We start from the raw sequence: 27,815 nt of genomic DNA, 5'->3' as shown, positions 1-27,815 counted from the left end.
CCTTCCCTCTCTGATGTGGACATTTCTCATCAAGGTCTTTCATAACATTAGAAAAAACAGAAGCTACATCTCTTTGTATGCCTTCTACATTTGTGTTTTCAGAGAAGCTTGATGAACTTGGGATTCAGAAAAATGAGGTGAAACTTGCCCTCAGAGTCACACTCAGACAGATCTTGGATGGAAGAGGCAATCACCTCCTCTGACAAAGCAGATCCTGAGCCGAGGAACACAGAGCTTACTCTCCATTAGTTCCCTACAGCGTCTCTGATTATTTTGATTTCCTGTCAGTCGTCCCGGAGAAGGAGAAAACCTGCCCGGAGACGCCCCTGCTGCACAGGCTGCTGCAAGAGAATCAGCAGGTGGGCGAAGACCGAGAACGCTGGACAGTAAAACGTGATTAGATATCCGCTGCCTGCTGGGCTCAGGAGGTGAACCACTCAAACTGGCTTCACCTAAACATGCGTGCTAAGATGCAGCAATATGAATCTGAACAGCCGATAAAGGAACTGGACTGTGATGGAGACCGGACTAACACACACAACCACGACCTGCTCAAACCGCAGAGAAGAGGAAGACGAGGAAACTTCAGGGATCACAGGCTGCATTTTGCACAGACATTCAATGCTGGAACAATTCCTTTTATAAAACTGTACATACTGCAGTTTTCTTTCAACCCAGAGGCATCACTTTTATTCCTCGGATACAGAATACATAAAACATTAAAGCATCCCCACTCATCCACGTGTGTTTAAACGCCACAGGTTCAACGCTCCGGCTGATGCGAGCTGAGAAAACAAACTCACTCTGAAGCCCTTGGCCCGCTGAGGTATGAGAGAGCAGATTCACTCCAAAATAAACCATCAGAACAAAAAGAGGGAGACAGTTTCATTTACAAACGACTGTTTAAAACATTTGCATTTAATCCCAAAAAACAAAACAAACTTCATACATTGGAGGCAGCGAGTCCTAAGAGGGCCGGGCAAAGTGTAGTCGCCTAAATGTAATGCAATATCAGAGAGAATGACATAATCAAATCATCAACTGGAGTGATTTTTTTTCTGAGTACATAACTGATTTTGATAGATTTGAAATTAAGAGAAGACCCGAGTAGGTCACATGATTCTTTCAGGTAAAGCAGGTGAGCAGCAGCTGATTAACATTTACAGGAAGGGTTCGTTTGTGGTGGCGTTCCAGTCCTGAAGACCAAAAACTAAAAAAAGGAACGAAACGTGGGGAACACGCGGACAAACCTCAGTTTCACTGATTTTAATCTGGACACTTAAAACATGCTGCAGCTTGCTGACGAGTCCAGAAATGGGTCAAACTGAGGTTTGAGGTCTTGTTGGGAGTTTGTCCTTTAACCCTCTACTGCACGCCTTACCTCCTGATATTTAAACTCACAGACGGCCTTTCAATGGAACGATAAAGAGAAAAGAGATGAACACCTCGCGTGGGGTGAACACCTCGCGTGGGTTTTCTCCCACAGTCCTGGATTTAAAACCAAAATCAAGACCGCGAGTCGTCTGCACCCAGTGCAGGGAGAATGATGCCTGCTGAATCAGTCTTCATTACAGACTCACAGGGGTTAATTTCACAATTTTCCACGACTTCCCAGAGACCTCGTGTTGGAGTGAACGCTCCTGATTTGCACAAAGAACCCTAAACTTCCACTTTATGCAGATGAAGACGTGGCGGCTCGATGCTGTGCCTTTTAAACACCCCTCTGCTTTACGCCTGCAGCAACACCGCAACTATACAGCCGGTGGATTCCTGTGTTTTGAATATGTGAATCTCTTTGTAACTCAGATCAGTGTTACGCTCAACATAGTGACACGACTGAAGAGAGACTGCTGATGTCTGCTGCCTCTGAGGACAAACAAATTTCAGCTTTAGGATAAAAATGTCACAAAAATGTGATTTTCACAGAATTCTGAAGTGAAATTTTTGTGTTTTCAGATTTGATCAAAAAGGTATCCACATAATAAATTAATCTTTATGAAAAGTGTCTTCCCAAATAATTCAAAGATACCACTTATGTTGTTGCACAGTGAGTCTGTGCAGTTCCAACAACACATTTTTGTTTAAATGTTGATTAAAATTCATATTTAGTGATAAAAACTTGATAAAATCTCCTGGCTGGCTTGGGAACGACTGTGTCACCATGGATGAGCTGGAAAAGATGGTCGGGGTGAGAAAAGTCTGGGGTTCTTTACTCAGTCTGTTGCCTCTGTGACCCGAACCTGGATAAGCGTCAGAAAATAGACTTATGGATGGAAAACGCCAACATTATTTAAAACATTAAGTAAAAAGGGCGCTGTTTTACTGCCACCATCTACTACAAACAACAATTCATTATATGATATTATTATGTTCGATCTCGTTCGACACAAAATGAGCCGATGGAAAAATTAAATGATAGAGCCGAGTTTGAATCTGAGCTGAATTTGAATCACATGATCAATTAAAATTTCATTAAATCTGCGTCATCTGTGCCGCCACCTTAAAAAATGAAGCGGTGAAACTGCAGCGTGACGTTTTGGGACAGATCGGAAAAGCTAGAATCGCCGTGATGGAAAAGACGGAAACTGTGATCGGAAAGAAGCGAGCTTAGCAAACACCTGTCACCTCTGCTTAAAGCTCAACATTAACTGGGTCTGGCAGCTGTAGTCCTGCCTTTTCATTTCAACAGCATCAAGAAAATATAATTGAGGAAAAGGCAGATTTGTTTTTCATTGATTAATGTGGCTGAGATCCTCTTACAGGATATCAGTTTAAGCGTGGTCAATATTTGTGTCAATCACCATTTTCTTGCTTCCTGTAACTGTGTTAGAACAGGACGGCGATCGCCCCATTCTGCGGACGATTGGATTCACTCATCTTATTAGCCAATCAATCAATCACTGAGGAAGTTGGAGGTTAATGATTGTCTTTTTCCCGTGGAGAAATTCAGGTTCCTGGTCCTGAGAGGAGAGACCACATCGACCTTATACAGGCTGGGCTCAGCAGCCGGCTTCTTCGTTAAGGGGTGATCAATGGGGATGAGAGCCTGCGGGACAAAAAGGATGCAGTGAAGCATTGAAGTAATCCAGGCAGTGAAGTAATCCACGTTACCATCTGTAACTTCAGCAGAATCTCTGAGGCAGAAACGACCTCTGTGAGGCTCTCGGGGCAGTGTTAGAGTGACTTTTTCCCCCTTTAGCATGTCTTAAATCACCTCCTGTGCTAACATTCATACACATGAACACAGATGTTCTCTCAGAGCAGAGAAAACGAGTCTGTAGAGAGAAGTCGCCATTTTTAAACCAAGACACTGATGGACATTTTACGTTTGATGTCTCAGTACTACAGAGAGAGGGGAGGTGAAGCAAAGGGAGGGGGTGTTTGATCACAGCTCAGAGCACTAAGAAGAGGTTGGTCCGTGGAGGCGATGCACACTTCCTCCTCCTCCACCTCCTTATCATGGATGAAGTCATTTTTTTCCTGTTTTTTAAAACAAATTTAGATATGCAGTGGTCACGGATGAGTAGTGTGATGCATCCATCTCCTCCTCCTCCTCCATCCATCCTCAGACGTGCTGCAGCTTCAGTCTGTTGATACAAACAAAAGGAGGACGTTTAAAAGTGTGTGGCCTAGAGAATGTGCCTTTTACCCAAAGCACTTCAGACTACCATAAAGGCTGAACATTTGCAGCCATCACCGAGCGTATTCAGCCACTCTGTGGCTCAATGGGAGAAATTATCACATGCACAGAAGCTGGTGATCAATATGAACTCGCGCAGCTGCAGAAAGCCTCACAGAGCAGATCAGAACACATCCTGATCCCTGAGTCACAAACAGCGGTTTGATTTCACGTCCCCGGCGTGGCACTTTCCCACTAAGATGGAAAGATAAGGGAAGGGGTTAAAGTAGGCTGGAAAGATCCGGAATGGCGTCCCGGAGCTTTTAGTTAATGAGTAATTAAATCTGAGAGGCAGTTTAATACATTTTAATATCGAGCGAGTTCATTTTTCATGTTGCTTCCAGCTGATGCCATGGAGGAACAACCACTCAGGAAATGATGTCACCACACAGACACACAGTCGGTAAAACCTCTTTTTTCCTCCTCGTTTCTCATTCCTGTCTTTCAGGGTCATCACAGCAGATCATCGCTCTCTAGCATCCTCTGTCACACCAACCCTCGGCATCACCTCCTTTACTACAGCCATTATTCTTCTCTGAGCTCTTCCTCCAGCCTGGCAGCTCCTATCCGTCCTCTGCACATGTCTAAAGCATCTCCACCCGCCAGCACTCTGTTTCACCTCTCCTGTGCTTTGTATGATTGACCACAGGTATTTAAACTCATCTACCTTCACTACGTGTTCTCCTCGTTGCATCGTCTTGCTCTTATTCGCACACATTTATTCTGTCCTGCCTCTGACCTTTATTCCTCTTCTCTCCTGTGCATACCACCACCTGCTCCCCACTGTCACTACGATCATAAAGTCATGACTCCTATCTGTCCTAAACTGTCAGCCTGTCCATCGCCATTGCAAACAAACAGGGGCTCGGAGAGGATGATCACCCACCTGTTACACCCACCACACACCTCGCCACACTCCTGCACCACCCTCCGATACTGCAGATGTCAATAAAGTTGTGGTCACAATGGAAAAATGAAAACTAGTTTTAAACATATCAACAAATATCATCTAACACAAATTTTGAACCACACAAGCCCCTTTTCCATTAGTACCTACTCAGCACGACTCGCCATGGTTCACCACGGTTTTCAGGGTTTTCCATTAGGTCATATTACCTGGTACCAGGTATTTTTTAGTACCTACTCGCCCGGGTTTCAAACGATCCGAGCAGGTACTAAAATGTGATGTCATCAGACTGCATGCCAGTGATTGGCTGGTCAGCAGCATCACTCAATGAGTCATTAAAGCGTCTTGTTCACGAAAATCAAAACCGCCATTTTTGAAACCGGGCAATGAGGGGAAACGGCTACAAAAAACAACGCCGTGGTCCCCGAGTCTGATGAAAAGCCACAGACTGAGCAGCAGGTATATTCTTGCCTGGACGTTCACCATTGTTGTAGCATTCGCGTCACATATTAATTACGTTGTGGGACGCTCTGACGTGTTGCTATGACAATGGCCAAGCACATTAGGAGGTACTCAATTGCAATGGAAAACCAGTCGACCCGACCCGAGTAGGTACTAATGGAAAAGGGGCTAAAGTATCCACGAGCTAAAGACGCAATATTTATTTCTGCTATAGTTCCCTCTCATGAGCAGCGTGGTTTGAGGGATGCAGTAGCACTCCTGGTATTCCTGTTTACTTCTCATCCGTGGTTTAACTTCTGATATTTCTCTCCATTCCCTAATGAGGTTGTTTCTTCACATTTGGTTGAGAATTTTAAAACATCATGACATTAGACTGTTTTACCTTTTAATAACATTAATAGATAAAAAGGTTTTAAAGGATTCGAGAATCTTAGAAGACGGGAGGTTTCACTCAGCCATGTGACTCTTTCCAACAATCCATAAACATTACCAAGAGTGCAAAACAGCCCGTGTCTTAATGTTGTTTCCATGACTTGTTAAGCTAATTCTACCTACTGGTAGCTCCATATTAATAAATAGAACAAGAATGCTCAACGTGGTTTTTAGTGGCGTTGGTAGAGAGTCATGAGCTTCTCTTTAAAACCGTACAGCCACCTCTCTCCACTATTTGCTGAGCACTTTCTGCAAACACTGCTATAACAATATCTTTGCGTTTTAATGTTGATGTTTGCCAATACTTGAGTGATTCACACAATTCAGCCTCTCCACACTGGAGCCTCAGAAACATCACACGATTTAATTCAATCAGACTTCAAACGGACTCCACTGTATCAGCCCTATCATCTGTCCAGCAGGCTGTAGCTCATTTCCTCTGAAAAGCCTTTAAAAGCTTAATTGTGCCTCTAATTTCCCTGGTTTCCTGATCTCCACCCTGACGCCAACACACACACACACACACACTACCACCGACACACAAAGCCCACATGAGCTCATCTGACTTGTGCCGTTTATCATGAATGAGTCATCAGAGGTGTAAATGCAGCTACTGTGGATTTTTATATCAGAACAGAAGGAAAGCAGCGATCCTTTAAAACTGCTGTACTCTGTCCAAATGGTAAAAATTTAACTGGATTTAACAAAAAAGTCTGTTTTTAAACAGCCCAGATCTAATTGGATAAAGATAACGCACAAGCAGCTGTTATCGACTAATCTTCTGTGTTAATCATTTCGATTCAATTGTAAACGAATGGAGGAATTCAAATACAAATGTCAAAATTGTGCCAAATGCCAAAAATGTATGGTTTATTCTTATTAAACGACAGAGAAAAGCAACAAATCTTCACTAAAAAAAAAAAAGAAAATTATGACAATAAAAGAATAAAAGTCAAAATTTGCTCCAGCAAAAGTCCAAACAACCTCCGTTCACCTTTGTTTTTTTTATGGCTGCTGTTTTTAATCATCCTTTGCAGCAACAACCTAACTTATACCTTAAGAGTAGATTAATTAAAATGTTGTTGAATATGTGTGCTCACATATTATTATTATTATTATTATTATGATTTTAAAGCCTTGGTATCTTGGTTCCGTCAGGTGGAACTATTCTCCTCATTTCCAGCTCCATGTTTATTTCTGGACTTTAAAAAAGAAGCTTAGTATTACTCACACTTTAATTCATCTGTATTTATAAGACCCTGTTTTAGCTTCTACCACCTTTAAGAAAAATGGGTGGAGCTTCTGTGACTAGCATGATCATATACTTTCTTACCAAAAAAAAAGCAACTCAATTTTTGAAACTTTGGCCATTTTTAAGATTAACGTCCCACATCCTATCAGGATATATGCGACAGGAGAAGCATAACAGGCCTCCTTCAGTTTGCACCATTTTATTTGGTTCTCCTCTGGTTTTACTTTATGAGATTAACCCCACGCCCACAGATCGCCTTTCTAGCTTTTATCATGCCATCTGAATTTAAGCCCAACTCACGCTGACTTCAATCTCTGTTTCCATATTATGACAGTTCCAGAGAAAAGGAAATATTTATTATTTAAAGCTTTGCCATTTGCCAAAGTGATAACACCCCAGTCACATGATAAATGGGTACAGGGAGAGTGCTAATGACTGGACTTCGTCCAGCCTGTGGTTTATCCACTTAGCTCTCTTTTAAACCACAGTGTGCAGAAAAACAGACGAACGGGCGGAAATGTGAAAAACATCGATTCACACCACGGTGAGTGACTCCATCGGTGCATGACTCACGGCACCATGAAGTGCTTTGGATCCAAATAATCACAAGTGGTAATATATCTATCACCTATATAAGGGCTGGTTGGCCTTATAGTTCAGTACTCCCATAAACCCCAGCAGTAATGACACGTGTCACAACGAATGAAGAAAAGGAGCATAAAGGAGCACAGTGTTGTTCAGAGACACAGACAAAAAAACAAGTTTAAACCAGTTGTTCTCTTTTTTCCTCAACGTCCAGCACCAGAACAACAAAAAGAGATCCACGATTCAGTTTTAGTAAATTAAAGGTCGGCCTCACAGGCTGAGAACCGCTGGTTTAAACAGAGATGAGCAACATAAACAGAAACCAGTTGTGAAGCAGGCGCTCAGCACATTCATGGCAAAAGGAACCATCAGAGCTCAAAGCCAGAGTCACACCGGACTCTCCATAATCTTCACCAAGACTAGGAGCTGCTTATATTTTGAGTTTCCAATCTGTGTTGGGCAGATTAGGCAGGCTAAGCATGTGGTCATTAGGATATAATCTGAGAACCCAGATACTCCGATGATCGGGCCTCTGGAGTTAGTGGCCAATTTTTCTGGGCTTCCAGTGCAGCCAGCTGATATCTGGGGAAAGACTTCCATTTCTGTACTCGGGGCAGGGTTTATGGATGCAGATTATTAAAAAGAAAAACTAATAACAACAGCTTTTTAATCAGGTTTTATTAGCATCAGAAAATAGCTGATTGGATCCCAGACTGGGAGTATTTACTCTGTGCATCCAGAAAATGCCATCTCAAACATGACCCATCAGCAGAATACTCTCTGAGCTTGTCTCATGTATATTCATGGAGATTAATTAGGACCAAACACAAATTATAAGTAAGGCTGAGGGGAACTTTGTTGTATGGATGCACGGATTGTGAAATTCTGGGCTTATGCAGATGTTTTAAAAAGTAAATGAATACAAAAGTGGCTGTTTATTCATTTCAAAATTAAAATGCCTTAAAACGCCTTCAGGGACTTTAATTTCAGAGCAATATCTAATCTAACTTTAACTCCAGTGGTCACTTGGACTTAAAAAAATAAAACAAAAGCACATGTATAGAATCACCTGACCAATCAGATAGAAACTGGTTAAAACGTTCGATGACTTTGCCCTAAAATAAGGTTTAAAAACTTTTTACCCCACTTTTCCCCTCTTACATCATCATCTTTGCTTTTGCTGACATCTCAGATTTAAGTATCATGTCTGTGGTTTATAATATCACTGCTCAGTTGTCTATGCACCCACTGTTTTCTTCATCCTCCGTGCATTTTAAAAACACCACTTTCCACGAGTTTTGAAGCAAATATCAAGATTTCAGCATTGTTTACAAATGCAAATACATAAAATTATATATATCTGAACGTTTGTCTGCACGTCACCAAAGGCTGCTTAAACATTATTGTCCAACATAGTACAAACGGATTATATACGGAAACCAGAAAGGTACAAAACTCTTGCCCCTTGCCTATTTACAGAGATAGACCCTTGGAGCTCGCTTAAGAAACAAATGTGTAGTTGTAGACAAATGAGCATCAGCACAGAGCCTACAGTACCGCAAGAATCAAGATAAAACCCTGACCTGATGGTATATGACAAGTGGAAGCTATTTAACTAATTAAACGTGGACCTCTCTCAGAGGCACCAGATAAAAAGTCAAAGCATGCACGACTTAGCTGCATGTTTGCACATAATGAATCTAATAATTATCACAAAATTTTACTCTAAAATAAAACCGCGGAGCAAACCTGATCAGACGAAGCTATTACGCTAAAAACTAACCATCCACAGAGCAGAAAGAAGACCCTCAAAGAGTTTAATGGAGCTCATTTGGCTCTGCTCACATACAAGACGTCCTCCATGTTGGCTGAGACACCAACTTCTCAGTGTGTGTACCATCTAAAGTCCAGATTTGTTCACAGCGTTCACCAACAACTCAGCGCCTCAGGCCTGAATTATGCAGATTTCCCTCCTGAGATCCTTGATGGGTAGAGCAGCACGTTAACGGATACTTATGAGTTTGAATGTTTTGACTTAGATTGCTTATAAAATGTGTTTTTAACTGAAATGATCTGGTTCCACAGATGCCATGAGTGCAAAACAGGCAAGACAGCAAATGCACTCTGATCATATCATCTGATTAACACACTCACATCAGCACAAAAAAATAAGAGGAGGAGGAGACAGAGTAAAAGGTTTGGTAATGCAGGCAGTGCATCAAGCAGCAGCAATTTCATTACAGCCATAAAAACAATGAAAACAAAAGGTTTTACATGCTGGGGAAGAACAGGAAGAGGAGGAGGAACAGCACACGGGGAGTACATCCAACAAAGGAGGTGGAGTTAAAAGTTTCAGTCCATCAGAGGAGGAGCAGGAAGACAGCCGGGAGGAGTTTCAAAACAGGAAGTGGGTCCTGATCAGTTGAAGGAGGCGGTAGAATTGCAGGTCAGATTTTTTAAAAAGCAGCATGTAAAGCTATCTTTGGGTTTGTCAGGCCACCAAACAGCTCCCGTCATGATTTATTTATAAGGGAACGAAGACAAAAAGAGTGAGAGAGCCACACCATGAGGGAAATGAAAACCAGCACAATCACAAAAAAGCAAAGAAAAAAAAAAAAAAAAAAAAAAAGCAGGAGCACAGCGTGAGGAGGCGTTAGAGGTGCGCAGGGGATTTCTTACAGTAAGCCACCGTCTCAAAGTCAGTGATAAGGACCGCACCTGAGGACGGCTGCTCTGAGGACTGCTCTGTTCCTGCTGTCGGAGCAGCGTCGCTCTCGGCAGGCGGTGCGTCATCTTCTTTTTCTGCTGAAGGTTCAGGCGAGCTTGGTTCAGCTTCCAGGACGGAGGGGGCGGGCGGGGAGTCGGGTTTGTCTGCTGTCAGAGAGAAAAAGGCAACAACGCTCGATTCAGAATGAAATAAAAGCTTATGTTCAAAGGCAATCTGGAGGGAAATAAAGATGTTCAAGTGCAGAAAAAAACCCAAACACTCATTTCCACTGCAAAGCAACACAGCGTCATTCAGCGTGGTGCTATATTAGGAAAAATACAAGGAGAATATTTCTCCTCCACTCCTTTGATATGTGCAGTTTCCTGTTTCCTATACTTTCATTGCATCCACAACATTAATTCCTCCATTTTATTGTCACAAGAAAGATAAAATAACTGCAGCTGTGATGAAGTAAAAATCCTGTCCTGTAGTGCTCTCGACTCAGCCTTTAAAATCCTTACAGCCTCATCAGTCTCATTATATTTAGTTTTGCAATTAGAGATAAATAAACTGCAGGATCCAGCGTGCATCTAATCAGCTGTTGTTGGGTGACAAGCTAAAAATTCTGCAGTTTTTGGAGGCGTTACTTGAATCGAGATTAACATCAGTTAAAATTTAGCTCAAAATGAGCTGAACTGCAAAGTGACGCGGGAGGATTTCAGATGCCGGGTTAGTTCAAGCGGGAGATTAGAAGCACCTGGATTAATCCTCCTGATGCAGCTGGATTAGAGCTGCTGCTGCTGGGATGTGGTTTGCTGATCCTCACTACACCACAGGACTGTCAGCGTGTAATGTTTCTACTCTCTAAAGAAAGTATTTTTTAGTTAAATGTAACAGAAACTAAGATTTAGAGAAGACATGTAAAATGACTGAAATTATATGTTGTATTAACTAAATAAAATAAACCAATACACCCAGCATGTGAAGGATATTCTTTTGATATTTATTAAGACTGAGACATCTACGTTACTGCGACTGAACTATTAATAATTGACTTCGTCTTTCCTGACGCTCTATATTATCCTAGAAACTTATAAAAAATAAACCTCAAAAACATTTTGAAACAACAAAATCTTAATTTAAATGTGAAAATCCACTCTGAAAATTACAAAGGTAAATACTAATGAAAGATTAATGAAAAAACAAACTATAATAAATCTGGTTCTAATGTTCTGGTTCTTCATTTAGGATAAATTAAAGCAGCGGAAATAACCAGTCATTTTAATATGTGCACATCTTTGTTTTTGTCTCAGTCACACTAGAGTAAAAATAAGACTGCAACTTTTATGTGCCTGGAAAAAACTGTAGCCTGGTTGATGCACTGAACCAATTCTGAGGTTGAGGATGCAACATCCTCAACCTCTGGGTGACCAGCTTCAATCAAAAGGTGACTGCACGGGTCGGCTGGCAGGAGAACACCCGTCTGCAGACAGCTGCAGTCACTCTCATACAGACTGGTGAAGGTTTGCAAACTCCTCAGTCTGAGTCACTCTGGGCTCATCTGCAATAGAGGACTCAACTTTCTGCCAGCTGGTTGTTTTCAGGTTATATTTAATATCACTGCAAGTTTCCTGAGTGTCTGGGATTTTCAGCAAAATTCATCAGTTAGTTGCTGCATTAATCACAAAAGGACTGTATGTAATTGCAGATTTTCAAAAGCAACAACATCACAAGTTTGTTGGACACGACTGACATAATTGAGCTCATGCTACTGTCCCCAACCACTGTTGTCTTAGTGCGACTGTAGCTTTAATTAAAAAAATTAATAGTTGAAAATCTCCAAATACTCTTGTAGCACCTCGGGCTCAGATGTTCTTTGAGTTTTCTGCACACTGATAAGTGTCAATAAGATACAAGCGTCACAAATGTGGCTGCAGACAATCTCCACATGTGACTTTTAGACATTTTCAGGAGAATCAGGTCGGAATATTTTCCATAGCTGTCATTTCTCACACGCGTTTGCATCATCGGAAAAGCTCTGTGTGGTTTTGGTGAAGCAGATGTGTGGACGGAACATGTAGGAGGCCCTAAAAGTCCAGCTAACGTCCTGATACAGCTGCTGTAAAGGCTCACCTTTCAGCACATTCACTTCACCAGATGCACCTTGTTTCTTTTCCTCACCTTTGATTGGGTGTGGTGCTTGCTCTTAATTGCACTCACCTGTCACTCGTTATATAAGGACTGCACTCACCTACCCCTCACTCTTTCTTCACTCCCACATGGGGCGGCAGCTGAGGTGAGTTTCTGTTTGAGTCTCCTGAGTTCATGTATTATTTTGAGTGACTTAAATCATACTTTATGTCCTTTTTAAAGAGAGCAGTCCATGTGTCTTTCTTTTACCCATTATCCAATAAAAGGACAAAACCTGCAAATGACTGATGACTGCTTAAACCCTGAACCTTCCTTCCTCCAAAACAACAGCATCCAGATATTACACTCTCACACAAGTCTGTTGGGCGAGTCCTAGAAAAGTTCAGGCTGCAGTGGATGAAAACAGCCTGGTGTGTTTTATGTTGAGGGGTTAATTTTTTATTACCTTGTGACGGGACTGGAGGCGTATCCTCGTCCACCTTCACCTCAGACGGGGCGGGGTCAGATGGCAGCGCAGTAGGTGAGTCTTTAGGAGCCGAATCAGGTTCTGACACCATCACCTGGATCTCCTGGATTTCAGCTTTTTCCGGAGGAGACGAAACATCAACGGCTGAGCACCGAGGATGGAGAGAAGAGGTGAAGATGAGGGGAGGAAACAAAAGGGAGAACAGAGAGGAGTTGGGGCGGAGGCAGAAAAAGAGAAATCAGAAGAGACAAGGTAAGAAAATGAGAGAGGTGTGAATATTTTCCCCTCAGTGACTGAATCTTTGACAGAAACAAAGGGAAAATCTGAAGGCTGTCCATTTAACAGATTAAAACCTGAAAGTGACCTTCCTTAATGTTAAAATTATTTCAAATGAGCTGTTTTTTTCCATAAATAACAAAAAGTTATGTAATCATCCCTAAAGGACTCTGAGAAACACGGAGCACTACGGGTCACAGGTGCAGCAGCATCACCCCTGTGCAGAAGGGAGACATGCTGCAGGACTTCCTGTAGGACAACAGAGAGCTTAAATGGTCCCAAAGTCCTATGTTGAGACACTTCTGCCGACCTACTGGGAGAAATGTTCGCCAACTTGACACAGAAGTAAAAGTTCAGCCTTCAGAACAACATTAAAGTTGCCTGAAGCAAAGAAATAAAGACAGAATGTCAATCACTTCTGCAGCATTTGAAGCTTTACAAGCTCCCAGTTTAAGCTCGCTTAGTTAATATTTGCATTTACTGAAGTGTCTCAATGGCTCTGCTGTGAACACAGTAAAAATGCTTCATTTTCTGCCACTTATCCGAGTCGAGCAGAGGCTGCCTCCTCCTTCCTGGCCAGGAAGGAGACACAGAGGCGTTCCTAAACTAGCCGAGAGATGTGATCTCTCCAGTGTGTCCCGGGCCTCCTCCTGGACATGCAAAACTCTCCGCAAGCTTTACATTCAGGAGTGCTGTTTCTCTCCTGTGATGAGGGTCTAACACAGCTCTCCATCCTTCCCATCTTACATTTCAGCTCCTCTGCGATTTCCCATTAACGCACGTAAAATTGCATCAATGATTCTTCTCTTTATAGCCCTGCACAAATGCTAACTTTAACAAATGGTTTTCAGAAAATGTTATTGCATTATTAACTGATAAATCCACGTTATTTATCAGATCTATTGAGTTTAAGCCACCTGGGATATTATTTGATGTTAACAGTGGTATAGCACATGTGCAGCAGCTTCAGAAAATTGCTACAATAATTCCCTGTTATGGTCTCAGTGTGGGGTAACTATTCTACCTGCATGCTCCTCACTCTGTGACTCGGCAGGTTCACTGGAGCTGGCAGCTTGGCTCTTGGTCTCTTCTTCCTCCTCCTGCTGCTGCTGCTCCTCCTCCTCCTTCTTCTTCTGTGGAGGGCTGGAATCAACGCTGGAGGGTTTCGGCGGGCTCTCGCCTCCCATGCTGCTTCTGGGTGACCGCAACTCCATCTCCTCCGCCCAGTCTGACACGGGCTGATGGCCGTCCAGTGGGGAGAAGGGGCTGAGGGGTTTGCCTCCCTCTGGGGACTCCTGAGCGGCCGCTGGGGGTGGGATGTGGACCTTCGGCCTGGGAGTCCGTTGATCTTTGGGGCTTCCTGCTGACGTCTGACGAGAACGAGGTTTGGGAGTTTTTGGGGAGGACTCTTTGCTCTTCGCTCGCTTCTCCTTTCCGATGTCCTTCTTCTCGTCGCCTTTTGAGTTTTGCTCTGAGTCGCTCACCTCCTCATATTCCCCATCATCACTGGCATCCTCCCATTCATCATCATCCTCCCCTTCTCCATTCTTCTCCTCCACCTAAGGAAAGATGGAAACAAAGTTATTTTTTAAATTTTTTTAATCCTGCAACAAATGCCTTATTTGGGGCTGTTTGGTTGGAGTGGCAGGAGCATTTAAGGCACCGGTTCTCATGTCCCACTTCAGAAATTAAAAGAAATTCACACCTCACAAAAAGAAAAAGGATCCATTTTTCTGGAGTAAAGGTCAGCACGACAGATACTTTATTATTCATAGAAGTCCAGATGAACCCGTTACCTTCTGTACTGTGGGAGGTTTAGATTTCTCTTCTTCCTCATCTTTCTTTTTACTCTTCTCTTCTTTCTTCGTCTTGTCCTCCTCTTCCTTCTCCTCCTTTTCCTTCTCCTCCTCTTCCTTCTCTCCCTCCCAGCGGTTGTCATGCATGCTGTGAAAAGTTTCAGAATAAAAGGTTCAGTGGAAATCGCACCAGCGTGAGAAATGCACCGAAAAATATCGCAATTCTCAACAAGAGCTGTTAAAATTTTTATTAAAAAGGAAAAATGAGGAACATTTGTTAAAAAAAATAATATTCACTGACAGTCTCTAGAAAGTATCTACAGTACAACTAGTTTAAAAGTCATTTTAGTGTTTAAGATTTCAGTTTCTTCACTGTAGAACAGCTTTGATGAGGAATTAATTACATTAAAAAGTTAAAATAAATAAAATGAATGGATCTGTCAGCTGACAGTGAGAAAAGTTTTACCTGTAGCTCTGCTTCTGTCCTCGGCCCCTCCCTCTGCTCCGGTCGCCCCTCGGCCCCTGGCTCCTGCCCTGGGACAGGAAGTCGCCGAATGTCGGCGCTTTCGGAGGTCGCTTACTGTCATCTAAAGGAGACATCGATGGTGAGTATAAATCAAAGTATTTACTGCTGTGATGTTTAATCTAAAAAAGCAGAAAGCAGGTGATGGATGTTTCATCATCACTGCTCAGGAGGGGGGTGGGTGTGTGTGTGTGGGGGGGGGGGGTTTAAGTAAGAAATAAAATTCAAGATGGAGAGGGGGGCACATGTTGTGTCATAAACATGTCTTTATGCCACTGGCTGTCTGATGGAAAGTATCCAGGCATGTAAAAGTCCATCTAATAATGTTAAAAATAAAACATTTCAATAAAAACTGCCTCCACTGATTCCTCCGCCTCCGCTGCGGTCTGCGAGTTAATGTCATAACTTGCTTGACAGCTGCTGTCCCGCTGTGTCAGCCTCCTGCAGAGTGCGTCTGAGCTCTGGGACAAGGCCAGATGTGTATTATGATTGATGGCTCTGAGAAAGCCATCAATCATATCAGGAGAGAGAGAAAATATTTTAAAGATGTAGAGAAGAGGGATGACTACGAGTAAAACTGAGAACATCCAAATTTTAAAGCCACCTCATTTTGGACTCCTTTAGAGTGTTACAACTGGAAATTTGAGTGAAAGAGAAAAGTGATTAATTGATTAGGTGACCAGCTAATGGAGACATGAAGGAGGGGGGGAAAAAAAGGTAAAAAATTTTTTCCAGTATTTTGTCTCAGGAGATATCCACACTGAGTTTTCAGTGTCAAACTGAAGCCAAAATGTTTGTTTTATAACCTTTTTTTTTTTTTTTTTTTTATGACCAACTTTGGTCCCATGATGTTGATGCTCAATCTGATGATTCTGGTTTTGACACAAAGAATCACAGTTAGAAGATCAACCAAGTATCAAAGAAGACCTTCCACATGCTTTAACTTGTTTTGGCCAGCGGCACATTAACACATGGTGATGTTCAGTGGCACCGACGCTTTCATAGTCAATTTAAAGGCAAAATTTTTCCATGTGTCACACATTAAAAGACAACAGGAAAAAAAAAAAGCTGACTTTGGGGTGGTCGCATGTTCCCTTTTTTTTTTTTTTTTTTGAAGGATGTGGCTGACTTTATGGGGGGAAAAAAAAAAATTTGGAAAAGAGTCAAAGTCAGAGGGAAGAAGAGCAGAGGACACGAGGAGAAGATCAGAGACCAAAAGCTCAGACGAGGGAGGATAAGAACTCAACAGGGAGAGAGGAGAGGATGTTATTAAAAGGTCAGAAAGAGACAGATACAACTACAAAAGAAAAGAAGGGATCAGTGAGGAGACAAAGGATGTAGGCAACAAGACTGAAGAGGACTGAAGGATAAATCACAGTGAAGACATGCATGCAGCCAAAGGCAACAAAGAATCTGAGGACCATCCACAAACACTGCTGGACATCTTGAGGTTGCTGTGTGTGCAGGCAGGAGCATCTGAAGTGTTTCCAGCCACAGAAAGATTAGAGCTGCTCACACAAAGGCAAACCTCTCCGAGCTGTCACAATGTCTAATTTTAGAGATCAGAGCAGTCAAAATTTACATCAGAGTCCCCGAAGGTTAAATTGAGACAGATTCAGAGTATTTGGATATTTCCAAAGACTCAAGATTAACCTGCATTTAAAATTAAAAACATCTACTACTGTTGCTTAATTCTCACAGTTATACACAATTCTTCTAATTTCAGTGCCTTGAATGAAGACCGTTTGCCTTTGGTTTGGAAATTCTGGGGCCTGTAACATGAAGCATGTTTACTTCAGGTTTAACTCCAGGTTAAGGAGGTGGATCATGGTAACTACTGCATACTGACCAATCAGTTCTCTGGCAAAACAACATTCCCAAAGGGGATCCTGTGCTTTTCCATTTCAGACAGTATGAGGGACTTTAGTTTAATAATAATAATAATAATAATAATCTTGGTGAATCAATAACAGAAAGATCCTTAAGATCCAACTGTATTGCTTCTTAAAGTTCATTAAACGATGACATACTACTAAAACAGTCCTATAATCTTTAAACTGGGCACCTAAGCCTCGATCTTTCTGCAGGAACGCCTGTATTCAACGACCTGCTCACATAACTGGACCCTGCATACTGCAGCTGTAACTACAGTCAGCTTTAAGGAGTGAAGCCTGATAAGAAAAAGATTAATGTTACAGGCCCCGGGTCTTAACATGAGCTAAAAAAAGTGGAATTAAACGCTGGTATCAATAGTGGACTAAGCTGATTGTCATTATAACATCATTAAGGGCTGCGTCATCATGAGGGTGAGTCGGGCATGTGAGTTAGGGGTGAGGCTGGTTTTGGGTGCAGCTGCTTCACACAGACACACTCAGACTCAGGCCCATGCTGTGGTCTAACCTGAGGCCCTGCCCCGAGGCTCTGTACGAGAGTTATGCCCCCGCGCTGCAGAGAGGACACACAAACACATTACACTACATCTGCCCCACCCACACACACACACACACACACACACACACACACACACTAAAAACATTTTCTGTGAAATAAGGTTTTGACATGAACACTCACTGCAACTCTGTAAACATCATTTATCTTGCTACTAAGCCAGAGTAAAGACCATTAAAATCTCTGCCTAGTCAAATAAAGTCTTCAGTCCTTTGAAAAATAAAATAAACATGCACTGAGCTTTGTATGTTGGTCAAAGTCAGTTAGCACAATAAAGAAAATCCGGACTCCTCGGAACGGAACGACCGCGGCTCAACTCCGAGCTTGATCTGGACTCCGGGGAAACACGGCGAGCATTTACATAACGAGGTTAATTACTCAGGAGGGCGACTGTGTTGCCTCTCATACAGAGTGGGGTGTTTGACGTGTATACATCAACACAGCAGAGTGACATCGTGTCAGACGAGCGAAGGCGTGGCATGGAGGTGGATCCAGGGTCAGCTGCTGTGTTGTGCTGCCAGCTGTTGTGCAACAGCATGAGATGGGTGTGTGTGCGCGTCTGTGTGTACTTGCCTCTCCTGCTGCCCTCCGATGGGATGCCCTCAGTGGCCGCATATGGGTCCTCTTTGAACCTGTGAAAACAGCCACAGGGTTACACAAACATCAAACGTTAGCGTCCTCTCTGCCACGTCAGTCTGTCGCCATCTTTATCCCAGCAGACGCTTCCATCGTGCTCACCTCTTCCTCCCCCTCCATCTTTGTAAAGTCACTAAAGTTCTGTAGCACAGCTTTAGTAGACCCAACATAAGCTGCACTATTTCAGACACTTAATAATATTTCTCACCACAGACACACAACAGATGGAGGGTTTCTAAGTCTGGACTTTTGCAGGACCAACCAAGGACAGGTTGTCCTGAAGCCTTATGAATGCTGCGGCTCACTACACTCCGTCCTACTTTGCTGCATTTATTCTCCCTTGAACTGCGCCCCTGCCACTGAGAAGCATCTCTTTTCAATGCCATCTGACAAAGTCCAAGCAGGCTGTCCAGCTGCTCTGCGGTGAAGGGCTGATTGATGGAGCGCTGCTGAGATGATCGTCCCTCCGGCTCAGTCTCTAAACTCTGCAGATGACTTCTGAAGCTCCGTCAAAGTCACTGTCAGGTTTCTGGTCACCTCTCCATGAGATTGTTAGCATCTTCCACTTCAATACTGTGCCGACTCCCAGACTCTGAACAGTTTTTGATCCATTTCTTTGCCACAGTTTTATCTCATAGCTCTGCAGAGGCCTGTGATAAGCTGGAGGAGGTGGCTGGGGAGGAGGAGGTCTGAGTTTCTCTGCTTGGGCTCCTGCCCCCTCAGTGCTCTACCAAAGTGACTAGAGGGATGAATGGAGGTGCAGAGGCTGCCTTAAGACTTCCTGGCATCTTTATGTTCTGCAGTTTGAATTATGGGATCTTAGTTTACTTTTAAAAGACAAAGACTCTTACATGTTGTCCGTCTTCTGCGCGTCCCACTCTCGTCTCCACTGGCCTGTGGCGTTACGATGGCGTGCTAATCTCTCCTCATCTATCTGCTCACGCTCCTTCTTCCAGCGCAGGTACTCTGCTCTCTCCCGGCCGGTCATAGACATCGTCATATCCATAGAGCCTTTGGGACCAGGTCTCCGGCTCTGCAGAGAACAGAGAAATCAGAGTAAATAATTCCACCACAGGAGTTTAAATAAAGACAAAGGTAAGGCTCAAAAACAGAACCACTGATCTCCATTTTTAAAGAAGTACTCACGGTCCACTCTTTTTCCAGCTCAGACCCTGTCTTCACATTGTCAAAGTCCAGTCCCCCCCAGTTTCGTACATGTCTCCGGCTGCCCTCCTTGCGGTCCGTGTCCGGGGCTGGACCTGAACGTCTCGGGTCATCCAGGAAGTTACGGGTCGGTTTGTCTCCATCCTGCTGTGAAACGGAATGACTCTGTTCAGTTCAGCCTGAATCAGTAAAAAACTGATTTAAAAAAAACAAAACAAAACAGAAAAAAACTGCGCAGAGGAACCACACGATTTAAATGTGAGACCAAAGCAGAGACAGTTAGCTTCATAACACTTGATCTTATAGGAATCTTATGTTATACTAATTTAAGAGGATAAAAAATAAATAAAAAAAACATGGCAACTTATTAAAAAAAGCACATCTGGTGTGTGTACAGTCATAACAATCCATCTGTGCCGTCTCACTGGACAATAATTTATGCATTTACACATCACCTCTGCTATATTAAGTAAATTAATCTCCAATAAAAATGAGTGGTTAGAAAAATTATTATTATAATGTTGATAGTTTTCGTCTTTCAGAGCCTTGTCTGTAATATCCATATCAGGAAATCAAACCCGCTACGACACATGGCAGCTGATAAAAACAGTGACTTTCATACCCGCTGTCCTCTCTCATACTCTGCTATCCTCTCCATTTCTTCATTCATCTTCTCAATGTTCTGTCGTCTCTTCTCCTCCCATTCCTGTCAGCAAGTTTGTGACATTTGAGTTATTATTGAACAGGATGTTAATGTTACAGCAGTTTTAACAACACTGGAAAATGACTGCATCGTCCATGTTACAAAGTCCTCCACCAGGAAGTAACTGCAGCAGATTTTGAGCCAGATTAAAGTTTTTTCTGCAGTATTTTTCCAAAAATCCCAGTTTTAGTACTTTTATGTTAAAAAATTAAAACTGCTGGGACCAAAGTTAAAACATGTGACGTGGCTACAGCAATACATTTGTAGATGTTTCGCACACATGTAAATTCTTTGTATCATGTTTTTCCCTTCTCACTGAAATCCTCCCAGCTGCTGTTTAATACTGAAACTCAACATTCGGTGCTTAAAGCGGTAAAACGTGTTCATTCTCAAACCGCACAAGAACAGAACAAGCTTTGAACATTCACAGGTCGCACACTCGAATTTATGATTTAAACAAGACACATAACTGGATAAGGATTAGCTCGGTTTATAGATCATCAAGTCAGCTTTCGTTTATTATTTCGCAAATATGAATTTGTTAATATATGACAACAAAAGTGACACATTCTCATACCTCACATAGAGCTAGCTCTGAATTGACTTTAACAGTTAATAAATTAAGCCCCATGAGACTTCACTGATATTGATACATGATTTTAAGTATTCGCACTACCACATATACCACACAGTCACACTCTAAATGTATTATCTTCAGTGTCTTGCATCGTGCAGCATGCAGCTACATCCTGTGTGAAAACCTCCCTCAGACAGTTCATCCTCACCCACCTTGGATTTCCTGTCTATTCCTCCTGGTGTCCCTTCTCCTCCTCCTCCTCCTCCTCCTCCTCCTCTTCCTCCTCCTCCTCCTCTCCTTCCTCCTCTGCGTCCATGGCCACCTGGTTCACCAGGCTCTCCATCTCTGGGTGTTCTCGGTTCCCGGTCTCTCCTATCTTGGCGACCCCCGCTGCCACCTCCTACTCCTTGTCCTACTCCTCCACCACCACCACTACCACCACCACCACCACCACCACCACCACCTCCTCCTCCTCCTCCTCCTCCTCTCTGACCTCCCCGACCCATTCGCCCAGACCCGGTCCTCCTGGGGGGGCTGCGGCCATCACTCTGCCCTCTGTGGCTGTCGCTCTCCTCTGATGTCTTCCGGCCGCGAGGAGTTCCCGGTCTCCATTCATTCACAACTCTCTTCTCCTGTAAGCAGCACACACACAGACTTTCATTGAGGACGGAGCATTGAGGGGATTGCTCAACATGACATATGTGGTAGTTTAAAAACACCATCTTTATTTCTGAGTCTCTGACTAATTAAAACACCTAAGTGTCCATTTTAGCCTGTTATAATGTGGATCAGTAACAACTTTTAGATCATATTAGTTACCCATATAAGCCACCCCTATAAGTTATATTTGGTTACCAATAAATGATAAGATCTAACTTCCAACAGACGAGTGAGGGAAAAATCTGTTTTGGATATATTTTGAATTTTTGTGGTGCCAGAAGAGTTACAGCACATGGCAAAAGAAAATAAACGTTTGTCTGATTTATGGTGTAAAATTGAAGTTTTTCATTTAGATTTTTGTCAAAAAAAATCTGAGTTAAATGAGTTAAAAAGGGTACTTATCAGCAGTAGAGCTCATAAGAAGTCAGACAAAGCCACATTTTATTCACACTTTAAATTAGACAGCTTGACAGCAGCTCATTGGAAAAGAAGGAGAATGACCTTCATTGCTGCTGCCTGCAAACACACCATTATTACATAATATTAATAATGTAATAATGGTAATACGTAATATAATACATTACATTATGCAATTACTTTTTTCAGTATTGTCAGAAATGTTAATATTTCGAGAATATTTCAAAAAAAGTGCAAGCAATAGCATGCCGTAATTTTTAGGAAATAAAAGGACTTACAGGGTGAAGATTATAACACCACATCATCTTCAAAAAACAAATAATGTCTTCAACTCAGGAAATGGAACAGCTCAACTCTTACACTTACAAATTCAACTCCATCTCCTCAATCTAATGAATGAATGTCACATGAAGCAAAGGCTAATCTGGGCTATGGATTATGCAAAGAGCTACAACATGATGAACTCTGAGAGGCTGAGTGATGAGACAGAAAGAGGCCACAGTCGTTCATCAGGTTTTCAAAGGCCTCTTCAGAAAAGGTCCAACAGACTAATGAGCCCAGATTAACCCTTTAACCAGTCAGACAGGCGCTCGTGAGGAGCAGTCAGCCCCCTGCTGTTCTCCTGGCCTTTTTTTTTTTGTCTTATAACCTTTTCAGGTTGAAATCTAGGTGCCGGCAGTGATCGGTAGTCTTTTCTGAGGCAATCTGGATCTCAGCAGGAGCTCACTCCACTCTTACACCTATATCTCCCCTGGATCTGCTTACCGGCAGCTTCTTCAGCCCACAGGAGACTAATTAGAAACGTGGCAAACTAAATGGCTAATGGGGGGGGGGATTTCCCTCAGGAACTGGATGTGACCAAAAACAGAGCGTTAAAAAACCCTGATTTTAACCAATGGGCCATGAATGCAGCTCTACAAGAATCATTATGTTGTTCTATAGAAGGTTTGACATATTGTTCCAGTTACATAAATTACATGCAGGTTTTTCCTAACTTCCCTGCAGTTCCTCTACTGACCACTTGAGGCTGCACCCTAAAGTGAGTCCCTGCGTTAAAATGACCACCTTTACAGCAGAAGCAAACATGTTTACAGCCCGGTATGAAATCTAGTCTCTGGATAGTTCACCCGTCCATGTGTCCATGAGGTCAATTCAAGTATTGTTACTCTGTTACTAATTATTGGGCATTTTTCTGGTGCACCTGTACAATATACAGGTGCAGCTTGGCAAGCTTAGCTGATCATTTAGAACTGCACTCTTTTTACCCCAAAGGAGGAAACCTTTGGCTCAAAAACAAGCAAAAAACAAACAAACAACAAACCCCCCAACATCCTGGCAGCCAAAATGCAGGCTTCAGAAAAATCTGAGTCAATGTCACTATGGCCACATCCATCCATTATATGCAATCCATGTTTTTTCTCCTTTTCAGACAAATGTATCCAATTTGTCTAATTTGTGTTCACAAGGCACGCTTAAATCCTGTTTGTCTGCAGGAGAAAAGGATAGATCTAACAAACAGAGATGATCTGCATACTGAGCAGAAAGAGCTGGATAAACCGATTACACAGACAGTTCTCCAGCATGATCGCTACTTTAATAAGCTAGCTAAAGTTCATTCTGCACAAACATCTGCCGTTAACAACATTATGTTAGTACAGCAGGTACAATCACCTCAGCTCTGTTTCCAGACAATTACCTGACATGCTTTTTTAAAATCCCATTTTTGTCCAGCAGAGCTGCATGAATGGATAACCACGTTAAAGACAAAACTCATCTCATGAACTCTCACAGGGTAACTTTGGGTATTTTTAGTGTGTGCTGTGCTCTAATTTTATGCCCGCTGCTTCACTGTTCTCTCCAGCCATCCTAGGCTTAGTACTTCAGGCCTTTGAAAGCAAAGTGGCAGCAGAAGAGTGTTAGAGGAAAATTACCTTTACAGATTTGTATTCAGTAGGAATCCCTGCCATGATTTGTAAAAACAGGTAAACGTCTTCCATCACTACTTTGTGTCAAAGAAGTGAAATATATGTTTAATCATTTTTAATTCCAGAAAATCCAATAAAAAAGAAAAATAGCTGTGTGTAATGATGACTGAAGTTCCTACATATGTGGCCCAGTTAGAGTCTAGCACCTGCCCACAACACACTTTCCTTCTGTTCTGACACCAGATCTGCACCAGTACACTCTGTTTTGATTTTTATCTGGTGCGAGCGGGCGAGAGCAGCTCGCTTCTCTTTGCTGGCTTCCAGTTTACGGATTAATTTTAAAATCCTTTATTTTCCATTTTATCTGTCTGAACTGCTGCACGCACAAGGCCTGTGACATTCTCTCGAGTCAGAAGACCAGACGCGTTCATCTCTTACACGGTTTGACTGTACAGCACTTTAGTCGGCCCTGTCGTTTTATGCTGTGCTTTACAAATTAAATGAGAGATGTGTCTGATAGTGATGGAAGTACAACATAATCTGAACCTGCGCCACTAAACAAAGGATGTTCAGTTCGACTTGATTTCTCACCCCTGTTGTTTTAGAAAGGTCGACTGTGACAGTGAAGTTTTCCTTCTCCTGCTTCGGCTCATGGGGGCGGGGCTTACGAGGTGTCGTCACCGCAATGCCCTCCTGCTCTGCTTTCTTCTTATCTTCCTCTATTTCCTGTTAAAAAATAAATAAATACAGGAGCCCAGTGAGACCAATGCTTAATAAGAAATGCACCAAAGACAAACAGGTCTGGGGTGTGTTCTGTGTTCATACGACAAAAGTGAGAAGATTAAGTGAAGTAGCCATCTGTGTGCAGCTGATGGACACTTTTCTCCCACAATGCAATGCGCAAAGGGAATACGACAGCTACTAATATCGGGGAAAATAAAAACTGTTTGTTTACGGGAAAAGAATATCTATTTTCCAATTAAAAAGAAAATTATTTTAATCGCTCTGAACTGATGATATTGTGTTTCATCCTTCAGACACTTTTTTTTTTTGTATTTCTCAGTCTGTACATGTAAAGCTCAAGAGAAGCTGTGCTGGTATCTTATCTGAGACCTGAAAAGAACAATATGGTTTTCTAAGCATTTCTCATCATATTTCAGTGGTTACAAATCTAATGAAATAAAACATATGACAACTATTTAACTCCCAAATCTTTTGACGAGACCATGTTGCTCATTCAGCTTCATGAAGTGAAGAATTCCTTAAGAAATAGAAATGAGTAGCAGTAAATCCTGAAACATCAGCTGGCCTCAACATCCTGACAAATAAGATGAAAACGCAGGGAGTTCGCCATGAATAAATGAAATCAGAAGAGACAAATGGTTTAAAAACAAATAAAAACAAACAAACAAAAAACAGTTATTCAGGGTTTCCTGATTCAAAACAGGTCTTTTGGTGCACACACAGCATGATTGGCTCCACTGAATGTTTATAAAGGCCACTTAAGATTTTAAGGTATTTCAAACTTGAGTTCATTAAGCAAACTTGTAAAAAAAAAAAAAAAAGTTGTTGAAATATTTTTTAACCACAGTCCTAATTTGTCTTGGCTTTCGTCTTGAGTATGCAGTATAAACTTTGACTAATGTAGTAAAACAAGCTGCTGTTATGTAGAACTGAATCGTTGTGTTGTGAGATATTCTGGGGATGTCATCATTCTTCGGTGATGACAGTTATCAACATGAAGATGGTAGTTTTAAAGATACATTTAGTGTGTAAAATCTTTCCATACCTGGTACCTCTTCATCAGAGCTTCATTCTTCTTCCTCAGAGCTTCAATTCGCTTGTCCAGCTCTGCATCCTTCTCCTCCTTTGTCTTGAGATCCACCGTTGAAGACTGAAGCAAAGAGGAGGAAAGCAGAAGCGACAAGACCGGTTTGGCCTGTATTACTTTAATGTGCAGCGCTAAACTAAGCACAATGAAGATACATCAGCTGTCCCAGCTTAATTAAATAATTGTTTTGCTTTTATTACAGAGGAGAAAGAAATAAGACACACATATACAAATATTAAATGAGAGAGAAAGAGCGCAAGATATTGCGCTCAAAGAACGCAAAACTGAAATCAATGGGAGAATTATATAACAAAGAATAAAGATGGCAGTAGAAGTAGCAGAACATACTTTTATACACTTGTCTCGTCTTTGTCCTTCTGTCTCATGTTACCACTTTATTATTGAACTGTATGTTTTTAATGCTCATGAATTCTTTCTGTCGTAACGCTAAACATTTCGGGTTTTCTATTTTCTACATGAGGTTTTCTTCCATTCTCATTTTTCATTCAGTTTTATGACTGACTTTCTGCTTGAATTCAGTAATCTGCTGCCACTTGTGTGTCATAGCACTTCATGGACTCTATAGACTGACAGGTGTACAATCAACAGAGGCTGTACATGGCTGCATAGTTCAAAGCAAAGGGAAACATTAAGTGAATTTTACAGGAGGCGGGAGCCGCAAATATGAACGCCCTCTGTCCAAGTTTAACTACAGACAGAAGGAACATGTCTCAGGACCGAAGGCAACAACTTTGTGCACTTTTGGGATGAATTTAATTTAAATATAGGATGTTAGGAACCAAGAACAGCCCTAAAAATTGATATGACTCTCCAAAATACGAGCCTGAAACTGTTACCAGGATGAGTGTGAGATGATTAAACTTCCTTCTAGACAGACTTTGGTCCTCCTGAAAGTTTTAAGTAACCTACACAGAACATCAAGACACTGTCTGCAGTGTTTTTACTCACCATAGCTGCCTTCGGCTGTTCTTCGTACACTGGTGGCTGGCTGCTTGTTCCACCTGTAAAGAAGATGAAGAGGATGAGGAGCTTCCTACCGTTTCTTTACCTCCACTATACAGATACTACACCATGAGTAAGGTGAGTTTATTCAGTAACAGAAATTGAGTGGTGACTGGGTACCGCCCTCTTTTCCCTTCTGCTGTTTCACCCTTCCTCTCTATTGATTACACTATTGAAGGTAATCACAGGTGAGTTTACAGCCAGGTATATGATGAAAACCATTTCAAAAGCTTCAGTGAGTGTCTCAGAGCTGCAGACAAGATGTATATATGTCACCTGAGGAACAGCACCACGGCACACATACCTGAGGCTATTTTAGCACATCTAGCCTCACCTGAGCTGCAATAAAGAACTGCTTTGGTGTTTTTGTCTGTCCCTGGTCTGCTGTTCGGTAATGTAAGCACACTGAGCCATGTCTGAGCTGTCTGAGCCGATACAAAGCCGCGAGGAGCCCACGAGACGTGGAAACAGACCACCGCAAACACAGAGACGACGTGCAGAAGAACACCTGGATGAACGTTTACACGCACTAAAGTTACAGTCCGTTCACGTTACCTGTTTCAGAGGGAAGTGTTTCAAAGGCTATAAGGGTCAATGTTTGAACTCGCTGCTGTTCGCCAATTCCTGCGCCTCAGTCCGTCCTCATTATTCCACTTCCTGTTAGCAGCGGCTAACTTCCTGCCAAATAAATCCCGCCTCCCGGTTCTTAAAGAGACAGTGCACTTTCTGAAGGCGCAAAACGATCCCAGCAGATTTTCGCTGGAAAAGTCTCTGCACACCACCACAGTGGATTTTAAACCAAACCATCAGGATGTGACTGAAGTACAGACTTCCAGCTTTAAATTAGCGGGCTTTACAAAAAAAATGTCTGGGAACTAGACATTTTTTTATACAGAGCCTCCAACTTTAGAGGCTTAAAGATAATTGGACAACTGACTGAAAATTAATTTGTGACACCTGTCCATTTATTATTTCATGAGAAATTAAGCACACCTAATATTCTGAAGTTCAACTTGTATTTTATGGCTAAATGTGAGACACGAAGAGATGGCAGTGTAAGTGAGGAAGGCTGCCATTAAGCTAAAAAAACAAACAAACAAAACAACAACAACAACAACAAAACAATAAAATAAATAAAATCCTCAGCATAGAGAAAGAGAGAGCAAAAACTGTAGCCGTGGCCAAATCAGCAATC

The 27,815-nt window shown here is 42.2% G+C and overlaps 1 protein-coding gene and 2 long non-coding RNA genes across 8 annotated transcripts; 2 read left to right on the top strand and 1 right to left on the bottom strand.

Moving 5' to 3' along the window:
• Positions 1-178: 178 nt before the first annotated feature.
• Positions 179-27,301, bottom strand: ccdc9 (coiled-coil domain containing 9). 4 transcript variants are annotated; one of them, XM_019345083.2, is made up of 16 exons: positions 27,176-27,301; positions 26,567-26,619; positions 25,556-25,660; positions 24,358-24,492; positions 20,977-21,396; positions 20,107-20,190; positions 19,467-19,631; positions 19,172-19,353; positions 18,258-18,316; positions 17,637-17,681; positions 15,180-15,300; positions 14,714-14,861; positions 13,942-14,476; positions 12,621-12,785; positions 10,036-10,191; positions 179-3,587 (listed from the first exon to the last, which is right to left on the bottom strand). In XM_019345083.2, exons 2-16 carry the CDS (start codon positions 26,567-26,569, stop codon positions 3,583-3,585), a joined length of 2,328 nt encoding a protein of 775 aa, XP_019200628.1. In that variant the 5' UTR covers positions 26,570-26,619; positions 27,176-27,301; the 3' UTR covers positions 179-3,582. The 4 variants fall into 4 exon arrangements, with proteins under 4 accessions (XP_019200628.1, XP_019200629.1, XP_019200630.1 ...); XM_019345084.2 differs by having other exon boundaries at positions 10,036-10,188; XM_019345085.2 differs by having other exon boundaries at positions 19,467-19,628.
• On the top strand, positions 12,270-14,111 carry LOC109194602 (uncharacterized). 3 transcript variants are annotated; one of them, XR_002056397.2, is made up of 4 exons: positions 12,274-12,320; positions 12,442-12,585; positions 12,756-12,893; positions 13,972-14,111. It is a non-coding gene; the product is annotated as an uncharacterized LOC109194602 (long non-coding RNA). The 3 variants fall into 3 exon arrangements; XR_003213809.1 differs by having other exon boundaries at positions 12,306-12,320; positions 12,506-12,585; XR_002056396.2 differs by lacking the exon at positions 12,442-12,585 and having other exon boundaries at positions 12,270-12,320.
• On the top strand, positions 14,468-16,922 carry LOC109194603 (uncharacterized). Its single transcript, XR_002056398.2, has 3 exons — positions 14,468-14,661; positions 15,186-15,318; positions 16,126-16,922. It is a non-coding gene; the product is annotated as an uncharacterized LOC109194603 (long non-coding RNA).
• Positions 27,302-27,815: the final 514 nt, after the last annotated feature.

Source organism: Oreochromis niloticus, linkage group LG14 (genome assembly GCF_001858045.2).
Source record: "Oreochromis niloticus isolate F11D_XX linkage group LG14, O_niloticus_UMD_NMBU, whole genome shotgun sequence".
NCBI lineage: Eukaryota > Metazoa > Chordata > Actinopteri > Cichliformes > Cichlidae > Oreochromis > Oreochromis niloticus.
The sequence above is the reverse complement of the archived record's forward strand: the minus strand, read 5'-3'. Positions and strand labels throughout refer to the sequence as shown.

Bases quoted from the DNA above. Each gene is read 5' to 3' on its own strand.
- ccdc9 (XM_019345083.2), bottom strand. The intron at 24,493-25,555 runs GTATGGAAAGAT...ATTTTTTAACAG, and splicing joins CTCTGATGAAGAGGTACCAG to GAAATAGAGGAAGATAAGAA. The intron at 14,477-14,713 runs GTAACGGGTTCA...ATCTTTCCTTAG, and splicing joins AACCTCCCACAGTACAGAAG to GTGGAGGAGAAGAATGGAGA.